The following is an 11,439-nucleotide window of genomic DNA, read 5'->3' as shown; positions in this document are numbered from 1 at the left end:
TGGAAAAGTGATTCCACTGATATTTCAAGTAAAGATGAATATATAAGCACAGTTCAAAATGCATAGTTGTATCATTTGTAACAATCCAAACTAGAATAGACAGGAGTTCATGGACTCCTTAAGAGTTCATCAACAATAAAGATGGAGTATTTGTAGTGTAGTCACACAACAGAACCAGAATCTGACAATGATAGATTCACATACAAACCAACCATATAGCTACATCTTACAAAATGTAAGGCAGAGAGAAGTAACATAGGAAAGAATGCATGGTTGAAAGACAAAAAGGGGCCGAGCTAGTGCGTCATGCTGGAGATCTGGATATCCCAGAACTTATATGATGATGGCAGGAAGATACAGTGCTCCATTTCTTATAGGTTTTTGCTAGGGTACTGTCTTCAGAGAATGTCAGTTTGTTAAACTGTAGTTTTTATGCTATATAATTTTATATATTATATTGTAATACTTTTGCAAGTAAGTGGCTTTTTTTTCAAGAGGCATGAAAACTAATAGTTTGGATAGAAATGTTTTCATTTTCAACTTTTGATAAAAATAAGGACTGTGGAAATGAATCTTGTGTAAAGTGTATACTGAATAGTGAAAATCACTAAAGTAAGCAGAGGGACGAGAGAGGCATATGAGCGCCTCAGAAAATTCAGTTAGTGTCTATGAGCTGTAGAATTGAAGAAACAGATCCAGTGGCGGCCTCCCATCTTGATTCAGACATGGACTTTCTAGAGCTAGATGGTGTGCACACAGGCCTAGTAGGGACTCATAACTTCAATTTATTATCAAAATATTTCCATCGGATGACAAACCTGAAGAACAAGGACGCATGGAGTAACACAGATAAGAGTTAGGCCCTTTCTTAGCCACTGAGGCCAGACTTAATCTTCAAAACGCTGTTTGTAAACCAAAACTATTATGCATCTCAAGACAACTGTTCAATGGTAATGCTCACCCCAGAGTTTGTGTTTGAAGATTTTCAGCAATATGATTTACAGGCTTAAAAAGTTTCAAATTTTCATCTGCACATCATGTTACAGATCTTCTTAACTATCTATCTTGGCCATATAATGTCAATATTCAATGATTACCTATAGCAATGGTTTATTTGGTCATGTGTAGTTAATAATTAAATATAGAATGTTTTTTATACATTACTACAAATCCTTTAAAAGACTAAGTCTGAGGGGCAGCGAGAGCAAGAAATTGCTCAAAAATCTGTAGGGGGCTGAAGAGTCTCAACATCACTCAAGTGGGTAAATGGCGGAACCATTTCAGACTCTCTAGTTTAAGCTCTAAGAGTGCTCAAACTAAAATGATGTGGAATGAATGAATAATTTATGCATGGTAAAATGAGTTCCACACTGCAGGAGCCTGAAGGCCACAGTATGCATGGGGGTTCTTTGGGAGAATTTTGAAGGAGCTGAATGTTGCAAAGAAAAGTGAGTGCTGAGAGGCAAATCTGTACTTTGGTGCCCAACTGTATTCAGCGTCTTCCTCCTCTTGATCAGAAGTCATAACCTGCTTTAAGTGTTAACACTGTTCTCTACAGACAGCATGAAAGCTGCAGTCTGTGTGAGAACCAGAAGTGAACGGTAATATTACCGTTGGAAGGTAATTATTTACACAGTGAAGTGATTGATTTGCTAGATCGTAGGTTTTCTCCCCTTTCATTCACAGCGGTTTTAATAATCTAATTTCATTTTTGTTAGCTCGTGCTCATCTCTGTGAATTTCCCCCAAGAAGCTGAAGAAACTTCCGGGGCCCACGTTCTCTGAGGGAAGACTTCCTGTTTCTGTGGCTTTGGCGAGTCCTGCCATGGATGCTCCACTTCCTGTGAAGATCACCAAACCCGACATTTCCTTTCTGGATTCATGTATGAGTTCTTGCGGCAATGAAAGGCATCCGCAAACTCAGCAGAGTTCTGCAAAGTCCCAATGATCCTTTGAAACAAACAAAAAAGAGTTACCGTCAGCACTGGGCACTCAGTGTCCATATCACACTGGAAAACAGAGAAGTCTTCATGTCCTTTTTGTTGTGAGCCTGGCCTATAAGTCTGAGGCATCTCTCCAATTCCAGTGCAGAAGCTTTCTATGGATCTCAAATGAGTGAAATCAGAAACCGAAAGAGAAACAGAAACTTATGAGGTAGATCCTTCTCATTAACTCGGTGTTTAAATAGGAGGAAGGTATTAACCATGCAGGAGTTAAGAACACAGACTTTGGAGTCTGTTTGAAGACTTTCTCGTTTTGTTTTTGTTGTTGTTTGGGGTTTTTTTTTTGTTTTTATCTGTAAGATGCATCTAATACATTTATCAAAGCTATTGTTACAATGTCACTAGATTGCAAGATAAAAAGGATTCACAATTTAAAGGTATGTTGCAAGTTTGTTTAAGATAAACAGTATTTGAAAGTGTAATTTTTGTGCTCGCTTTGGCAGCACATATACTAAAATTGGAACGATACAGAGAAGAAAGTGTAATTTTGTGAGAAGAGTTTAGTGAAAAGACACAATCATGACTTTTCATTGTTCCTTGTGAATGCTCAGATAACAATTTAAATAGTGTTTTAATAGTTTGTTTTACCATACTCGTAATGATAAATAATTTTCAAAAGCTATTTAAATGTTTTTATTAAGTATATATAATACTTTTAAATTTTGACTGTTATTTGACAATTTCACATTTGTATGTGTATATATTAGATAATATATTCTATTAATCTCTCTCCATGTTTTGTTATTAGATTTTTGTTGATTTGATTAGTCAAGAACATAGAGAAGTTTTTGCTGTTGTTGTTCCCAAAGGACTCCTTATATGTCAGAAACCAGATTCAGCCTCAGGAACTTAAACAATGCCCATTTTTTCAAAACAAAGCCATCCAACCCACTGTCCGAACTAAGTAGCATTTGAAGGAAGAAGCAGATCAATACAACAAGACAGACATAACTCTATCCTATCAGCACTGATTTCCTTTTCCTCCTTCAGAGGCCACACTACACTCTTTTAAAGTCAAGAGGTGAAGCTTAGAGGCAAGTGCTTTTCAGTGATGGAAGAGAAAGAACAAGTGACTATGTAGCTCTCTATATGTGGTAGGCAAGTGCATGTAAACTGTATGTGGTAGGTAAGTGGATAACCACTGTATGTGGTGGGTAAGTGAATGTACATACCTCAGCACTTGTCTCCCCTCCAGACATTCTACATTCAGAAGTCTGACTGATCCTTACAAACTTAAATCAGAATCTATAATTCTCATCCCTAATTCCAGCAACACCTAAAGGGAATCCAAACCATGTAGCGCATTTTCTTTCAAATTCCTCATGTAGCTCAAACTATGCTGGACAAATATAATTTTAATTCCTCATATCAATCATGACTTGCTGCTGTGATGGAGCCCACTACCATGGGAAATCAGTTCTCAGTCAGGACATGGCTAACACCTTCCTGCCTTCAGCATCATCTCCTGGTAGCTGTGTAAGAAAGTTTTGTGTCAGCTTGACACAAGCTATAGTCGTCTAAGGAGGGAACCTTAATCAAGAAAATGCTTCCACAAGACTGGGCTTGGGCAAGCCTATAGAGCATTTTCTTAACTGATGGAACCAACATGAGAGGGATCAGCCCATTGTGGGTGGTACCACCCCTGGGTTGGTAGTTTTAGCTTCTATACAAAAGCAGACTGAGCAAGCCATGAGAAGCAAGCCAGTAAGCAGCACTTCTCCATGACCTCTGCATTAGCTCCTGTTTCGTAGTTCCTCTCCTGACTTCCTTCAATGAAGAACAGTGATTTGGAAGCATAAGACAAATAAACCTTTCCTCTCTAAGTTGCCTTGGTCATGTTTCATTACACCAATGATAACTCTAACTGTGACAGCAGGGTTCTCTGAATAATATCAAAATTAACCCTTTGGACTTGTCCTATCTTTATTAAAACTGTTATAAAATCACTAGGCTGTCATCTCTATGAGTAAATGGCTGTGGGTAGCCTGCTCTCTGTTGAATGTTCAAAGGCAATTAAGTGACTTATACACACATGCATACTCAGCACACGCGGAATGAATGACACACCCCTTGGTCATGAAACAGAACCACATGTCAAAGGACAATGAAGAATAAACTTCACGGGCATTTGCAGTTTATTTGTTAGTGTGGAACAACTAGAAGGGAAAGGCAACATTTCTTTCCTTCTCCCTAAAGGGAAGAAGATCCAAATGGGCTATTTCTAAGCCTGACTTCCCAATGCATCATCCATTAACACAATGGGCTGCTGCTCCATCCCACCTCATGGCCTCCATTCCTTGTCCTTGGGAAAGACAAACATTTGCCCTGTTTGTAGTTTGGGACTGTTAAGGAGAGCCTTAGAGATATATCTTCTTGGTACAGGAGTTTGAGGTTGTTCAATGCTGAAAATTTTATGCCTAGAAATACACTTTGGAAGGAGACAACTGACCTCTATAGGACTTGGATGCAGTTCTGACGTTTATAAGAAGGACACAAGCATTTCTCTACTCTAAGCAAAGGCTATGACAGGACCTATGACAAAATGGCACGCGGATGTTCAAGAATCTGAATATGAAGAATGGAGGCTCTACCAACATTATACACCCAGATGACAAGGAATTGGAAGCCAACATCAGGCCTGAGTTCAAGGCTACACCCTAATCTTTAGATCCATGTGATGACTTTGGGTTCTTTCATCTAGAAAACAGAATAATACACCGACAAACTGCCAACTTACTTCTAACTTTAGTTAGAAGCTTAGAGCTAACTTAATATGACTATTTTAAAGCAGCTCATACCTTAAATATTAAAACCCAAGCCCATTCTTCCAACTAGCAGATGCATACAAAAGACTGCAGTTTGCAGCTTCAAAGATACCACTCACCACAAGCTATGTTACCACTTAGACTTCCTGTTTCTCGAATTGTGAGAACATTTTGTTATTGTTGTTGTTGTTGTTGCTGTTGTTGTTGTTTGTTGCTATTGATAAGGTAAGAAGAGGACAAAGAGTAGGAAGAGAAAGGGGTTGGGCAATTCAGTTGCATAAATGGAGCCAAAGTCATTGCCTAGGTAAAAAGGACCTTGGAAGATGACAATAGTGCTACATACCCAGAATTCTACCTGCTCAGGAATCTACAATGAGACAGTAAGTTTAAGACTGGCCTGAGTTACACAGCAATATCTCATCTCATATAATAAGAAAACATCTTAGAAGTTAATAGTTTTGATGGTCTTGATTCTTTTGTGGTCTACACTTAATCACTCTTTCAGTGGGGAAGAGATGTCAATCACTTAGGTACTGGGGAGAGAAAGTGATGGTGGCAGAGGCATCCTTACTCAGAGGACGCAGCTCCCTGGTTGATGGTTTGTGTATATGAAAAATGGAAGAACCTTAATGTTTTGTTGCTACTTAAATAAAGCCCCTTTCTCAATGTGTGTTGGAGATACAAGTAGATCATTGAAAAGGTCCAAATTCATGCCTTAATTATACATTTCTTTTTCTCATTCTCTTTTGCTTTCCTCCCTTCCTCCCTCCTTTCCTCTATTTTTTGTTTTCTGAAACAGGGTCTGATGATGTAGATCAGGCTGGCCTCAAACTGGAAGAGACCCACCTGCCTCTGTTGAAATTAAAAGCATGTAACAGCCCAAAGAAAGACTAGTCTGGGGAATAGAGCCCTGGGAGTTAGCAATGTAGATAGAGTCGGCACATGAGCCAGCAGCTCGTCATCTCTGCTGTATTTCCTCTTTCCTCTCCGAGACTTCCATGTTATTTGATTCTCCAGAATCAGGTCAGTAGCACGCCAGGGCTTCTCTTTCTCTCCCAGGTTTGTAATTAATGTTTGATGATATTTATATTTGGATAGGTGATATGAATAATCATTTTGAAGATTGGGTACATTTTGAATACAACAAATCTCTTCCTTAAGAGTGAGGCCATATTTTATTAGTATTGCATACACTATTTACATGACTTTTATGCCACATTAAAACTCTGACTCTTGTTCGTATTTTTATTAACATGAGATAAAAACTTTGTTTCCTTAACTTGACTCATGCAAAACTTTTACTCTACTATGTAAAATAGTCAGTTGTACTAGTATTATTTATGTCCTGTGAAATAATCATTTGTATCAAAAACGTCAAGATCTAAGGAACTGAACATCTACCTATGTGACTGAAGATGGACTTTTAGACCTAAATATATACATTACTCATGCCTAAAAGTTAATACATTTTTTCTTTTCTTTTCTTTTCTTTTGTTTTCTTTTGTTTTGTTTTCTTTTTTGAGACAGATCCCACTATGTAGCTTTAGTGCCCTGGCATACATTTTGTAGACTGACCTGGAATTCACAGAGATCAGCTGATCTCTGCTTCCCAAGTGTTAGGATCAAACACATACACAATCAGACATGGCTAGTAAAAGGATTTTTCAAAGTTATTTAATAATATGTTTTTAATTAGTAGGTCCTCTGACAATCTGTTATTAGTTCTTTTAAATTATTGACTTAGATTCCAAGTTAAATGGTTCCATTCATGAAGCAACTATCCAATCATTACAATTTCCTAAGTATTATGATCCTTTCCTGACAAAATCATGTTGATGAGCATGTATTCCACCACACAGAATAATATGTAGATGAATATACACTGGCAAGACAACTCATCAAAAACCAACCTGATAGTTATAAAATATCCGGAGTTGATAATAATATTTAAGGCATATGAAAAACATTTCAAAAGAACTGTTACCTTGAGCATATGAACTGATAAAAGGAAACTCAGTACCCATAATAGCTACATAAAATATTGGGAAGATTATTCTTTTAAATGTATTGGTATTTCAACTTTGAAATCGTTCTTTTTTTTCATGGTGTAGCAGCTTAAGTATAGGGTCAATACTCTTTCACTATTTGAAAATACTTTTAGATAAACCACCAGGCACCAATTCTGAATAATAACTCAAGGACTATTAGTTTTTAAAATTCTTTTAAAGTATGTTTTACTTTGAATGGTCAGGAGGCAGCCTGTTTCCAAAACTAAATGTAACCTCAACCTTTGCCTAAGAAATCCCTTTACCTTCAAAGAAAATAGTAATTTCCCTGTTAAAAGGCTGCCCTTCCATTTATTCTAAAATATACATACACATCTCTTAGTATGGATGAGGAATAGAGTATTTTTGCTGTCAGAAGCAAAAAATTAAAGATACAAATTATTTTACATGTTTATATGAAAATATTGGAGTATAATGCTGTGGTGGTTTGAATACGTATGGCCTGCATAGATTCAGACGTTTGAATGATTGGCCACAGAAAGTAGAGCTATTGGGACGTGCAGCCTGGTTAGACTAGGTGTGGCATTGTTGGAGGAAGTAAGTCACTGTGGATGCAGGCTTTGAGGTCTTCTATATGCTCAATCTATCACCAGTATGGTACACAGTCTCCTTCTGCTGCCTGCAGACCAGGATGTAGAACTTTTGGTTCCTCCAGCACCGTGTCTGCCTATATGCTGCCATGCTTCCTGCCATGATAATGGATTAAACCTCTGAAAGCATAAGCAGCCCCAATGAAATATTTTCCTTCATAAGAAATGCTATAGTAATGGTGTTTCTTCACAGCAATAAAATCCTAAGACAAACGTAGTCACATGCTTACCTCCCCATGTTACTTAGTCAACACTCATTGGCATTTTAAACTATGCAAACAAAGAAATAAGCAACTTTCAGCATGAAACTATAAGCTGATTTGAAAATGGTGCTATGTCCATAACAAATTTCTTAAAAAGATTTCAAAATCTTTATTTTATCCTCGTGAGTTTTTTTTTCCTCATGTGTGTATATGTGCCATATGCATGCTTGGTGCCAGCAGAAGCCAGACTAGGGAGTTGGCTTGGCTAGAGCTGGAGTCAAATCTGTTTCTGAGCCTCTTCACATGTGTGCTTGGAACCAAACCCATGTTTCTATAAGAATAGTACATACTCTTAATTATGATCCATTTTTCTAGCCCTCAAAGTCCACAATTTCCTGCAGAAAACGTTTTATTCTAGCAAGGTCTCATCTTTAAAATATATAAATAATAATTTTCAAATATGTTTAAGTAACAGGCAATTCTATCCATTAACAGGAATCTTCCAGCAATTCTCTCTGTAACTTAGTCCTATGTCAAGAAATTGAAGTCAGAGATTGAAAAATAGCTAGACCTATGGCTCGGACAAACATGAGACAGAAACAAACAAACAAACAAACAAACAAACAAAAGTAAAACAACAAAACACAGCCAAAGGAGAAGTGGAGAGACACTATCACCAGCACAGGAATGGACTACATCATCACCAACACAGAGATGGACTAGACATCATAACCAGAACAGGGATGGACTAGACATCATCACCAGCATAGGGATGGACTGGGCATCATCAACAGCACAGGGATAGACTGGCCTGGACATTTTAGCTGGGAAGATTTCACTAGGTTAAGAGACTAAAGCATAACTAACAATAGTAACAGTGACCTGTCTTCTCAAAACAAAGGGCATTAATTATGGTCCATGATACTGTGTTAAAGCAGACATATTAGAGATGTATTTTAAATCAAGATCTTTTAAATTCAGTGGTCAAGTTAAAGTATCAGGGCTTAAAAGACACAACTTTTGCCTATTAAAAACTAACGTGCAACATCTTATTCTCCAAAGATTGCAGGACATTCTGAACCTTGATCTTAAGACCTGAAGGTAAACAATCTATTTGTGTTCATGGGAATATACGGAGCAAGGAGCTGACAAACTGGTTCACACACATTTATAAACATTCCCCACAATCCCCAGAACTAGATTCCTATATTTTTTAACTTCTGAGAACTTGTGGAAGAGAAGGAGGAGGAGGAGGAGGAAGTGGAGGAGAAGGAGGAGGAAGAGGAGGAGGAGAACAACAATACAACAACAACAACAACAAAATACATCTTTTTAATTTGGCAGTGTTGGGAATCAATCAATTAAACAAACAACAATGAAACACGTTTAAAAGTCTCTTGAATTAAACCACAAAAACTTTCTGCAGTTACACAAAAGCAGTTAGTATGGGTTAAGAGGACCAGCTGTAACTTGCTTTATAAGGAGAGCAAAAATCTGTTGTTGTGTGAAGGAATTTTTAAGGAATTGTCAAGGCAGTGGATGTATGGTGACAGAGTCAGTGATGGCATTAGAGGAAAACAAATGCAGTCACCAAAGTTTAAGATCTTTAAAGATGCTACTTATGACTTTACAATTAAATGTGCTCCTCTCAGTAGCTAGAAAAATTAATGTATTCCCATTCATTTTAGGTTGAGTTAAAAAGTAGGTAATAACTTCTCTTTTGTTCTCAAACTCTGTTTTTCAAAGTACATAATTTTTAGCTTTTAATTTTTTTTTGGTTTTCTTCTTCAAAGATACTATTGATCATCAAGTGTGTGTTAAATGTTACAATACGAGGGAAAGGAATTGTATTAGGATGCCTGCCCTAACAGACATGGGATGTAGAATTCAACATTCTGAGGTTGATTCCTTTCCAATACTCCGATCTCATTCTTACATGTTTGCACTCCTCCACCCGAAACATCATCCCTTAGTAGCCTTGCTGGGCTGTTCTCTGATCTGGTCTGCAGTGTACTCACTCCTGCAGTATTGGGGATAAGGTTATTCAGTGCTAGAGAACTTCCAACTACTAAAAGCTTCTCTTAATGTAGACTATAAATCTGTCTTTGGAGTTTGAAACTCATATTCAGAGCCTCTTAGGAATATATTCTACTAGCTGCATCAGGTTCCATCAGGTAACATCTGTTTTGCAGTACACCTAGTACTCAGCTTAGGACATATGTATTCTGAAGCACAGAACAGCCAGAGCCGTGCTTGTGGAAGCATTATCTGGTGTGGTCTATTGAGTCTTATTTTTGACATATGCTTAGACACAGGCATGCACATGCACACAGAATATATGGACACACACATGTGCACACACGGCACACACATACATTCACATACATACCCACAAATATAAGCATACACACAAAACATATACATACATGCCATCACACACATCAATGTATGAATACATGCACGCACATGATACATTAACAGCATTCTTAAGTATCATAGAGTAAGAATTAGAGAAAGGCACATTTGAAACATGGAAGTAACAGAATTCACACTGGTGTAGCCTTAACTACTATTCACAACCAGGTATTCACATACCTGAAATTGCCAGGACTGTGTACATCTGTTTTAATGGAATTGACTGCATACTCTGGCCGGTAGGTTCCACACCACACCTTGAAATATGAATACACAAAGAAAAACAACATGCTCAGGTATTACCATGGAGCACTATGGGTAGGTTGGTGGAAAAGGGAAATTAATTTGGAATTTGCATTCAACCATTAACTCTTCAAATAATGCACATTGAAAGGTATCCAGAAACATAATCATTTATAGTGAACATGGTCTGACATTCTTGTTGCAAATAATGCAAGTTAGTCAAATCAAATGTTCCACCCAAATTGATTTAAAAAAAAATCAGCATGTGATATCCAGCTTGGATGGAATTACAACTCAAAAGTATTTTCACATTTATTCACCATGAAAGACATACTACCTGGGCAAAGTTCAAGAAGAATAGTTGTTTGTGATTGAGGTCAAGTCCAGGGAGTAATTTTTCTTCACCATTCTTTTTAACATAATTCTGATAGGCCTAGGTAGTAAAAGAAAAGGCTAAAATTTGTAAATTTATACAAAAGCCTATTCCAAAAGGCTATGTTACCAAGTAATTTGCCTTTTATATTAAATGACTCTAATAATACACTTAGATATGGCAACCTGCAACACTTTCATGGATTAAGAAAAAGTCTAGAATATATCTATAAATGGTCAGAAAGAATAAGAGACTGATTAGCAGATGACAAGAGCCTGGCATGTCAGTTTTATGAAAGGATGACTTGAATGCATGATGAGAATCTTACCTTAGTATTGTTCTATGGATAGATGGGTGAGTCCAACCCGTTGGAGGAATGACTTGCCAAGGGAGTCATCTGCAATTGCTCTATTTAGCTTAGTTACAACTCTTAGAAAATTAGGCTCACACCAGATTTAGTCTGAGTGATTCTCGCCAAAAGTTTAAGGGATTCTCTTGAGATTCCTTAGGGCTTTAGTGTCCTATGATCCAAGGTTAAGGATGGGCAGCTACTCTGGTCCTATCAGTATAGGACAAAATAGACAACTTCCAAAGCATCATGTAAAAGGCATTCTGGTCACCTGGATATCAGAGAAGGTTCTGAAACCTTAAAGATTTATATTCACTATTGAGAAATTTAATTTTGCTTTGTTATCAACAATATACAAATGGATTAGTAATAATCTTTCTGAAAGGTTATGTACAATTTCTTTAAAAATTTCAATATAATTAATTAATTAATT

At 37.2% G+C, this 11,439-nt stretch overlaps 1 protein-coding gene across 7 annotated transcripts in view; it reads right to left on the bottom strand.

The window, feature by feature from the left end:
* Positions 1-765: 765 nt before the first annotated feature.
* Positions 766-11,439, bottom strand: part of Mme (membrane metallo-endopeptidase) — an 88,119-nt gene continuing 77,445 nt past the window's right edge. For all 7 annotated transcript variants that reach the window (XM_087616091.1, XM_087616096.1, NM_012608.2 and 4 more), the window contains 3 exon segments: positions 10,622-10,717; positions 10,222-10,298; positions 766-1,949 (listed from right to left, as the gene is read on the bottom strand). In XM_087616091.1, the coding sequence (XP_087472217.1) occupies positions 1,850-1,949; positions 10,222-10,298; positions 10,622-10,717 (273 nt within the window). In that variant the 3' untranslated portion in view covers positions 766-1,849.

Source organism: Rattus norvegicus, chromosome 2 (genome assembly GCF_021556685.1).
Source record: "Rattus norvegicus strain SHRSP/BbbUtx chromosome 2, alternate assembly SHRSP_T2T, whole genome shotgun sequence".
Classification (NCBI taxonomy): Eukaryota; Metazoa; Chordata; class Mammalia; order Rodentia; family Muridae; genus Rattus; species Rattus norvegicus.
The sequence above is the reverse complement of the archived record's forward strand: the minus strand, read 5'-3'. Positions and strand labels throughout refer to the sequence as shown.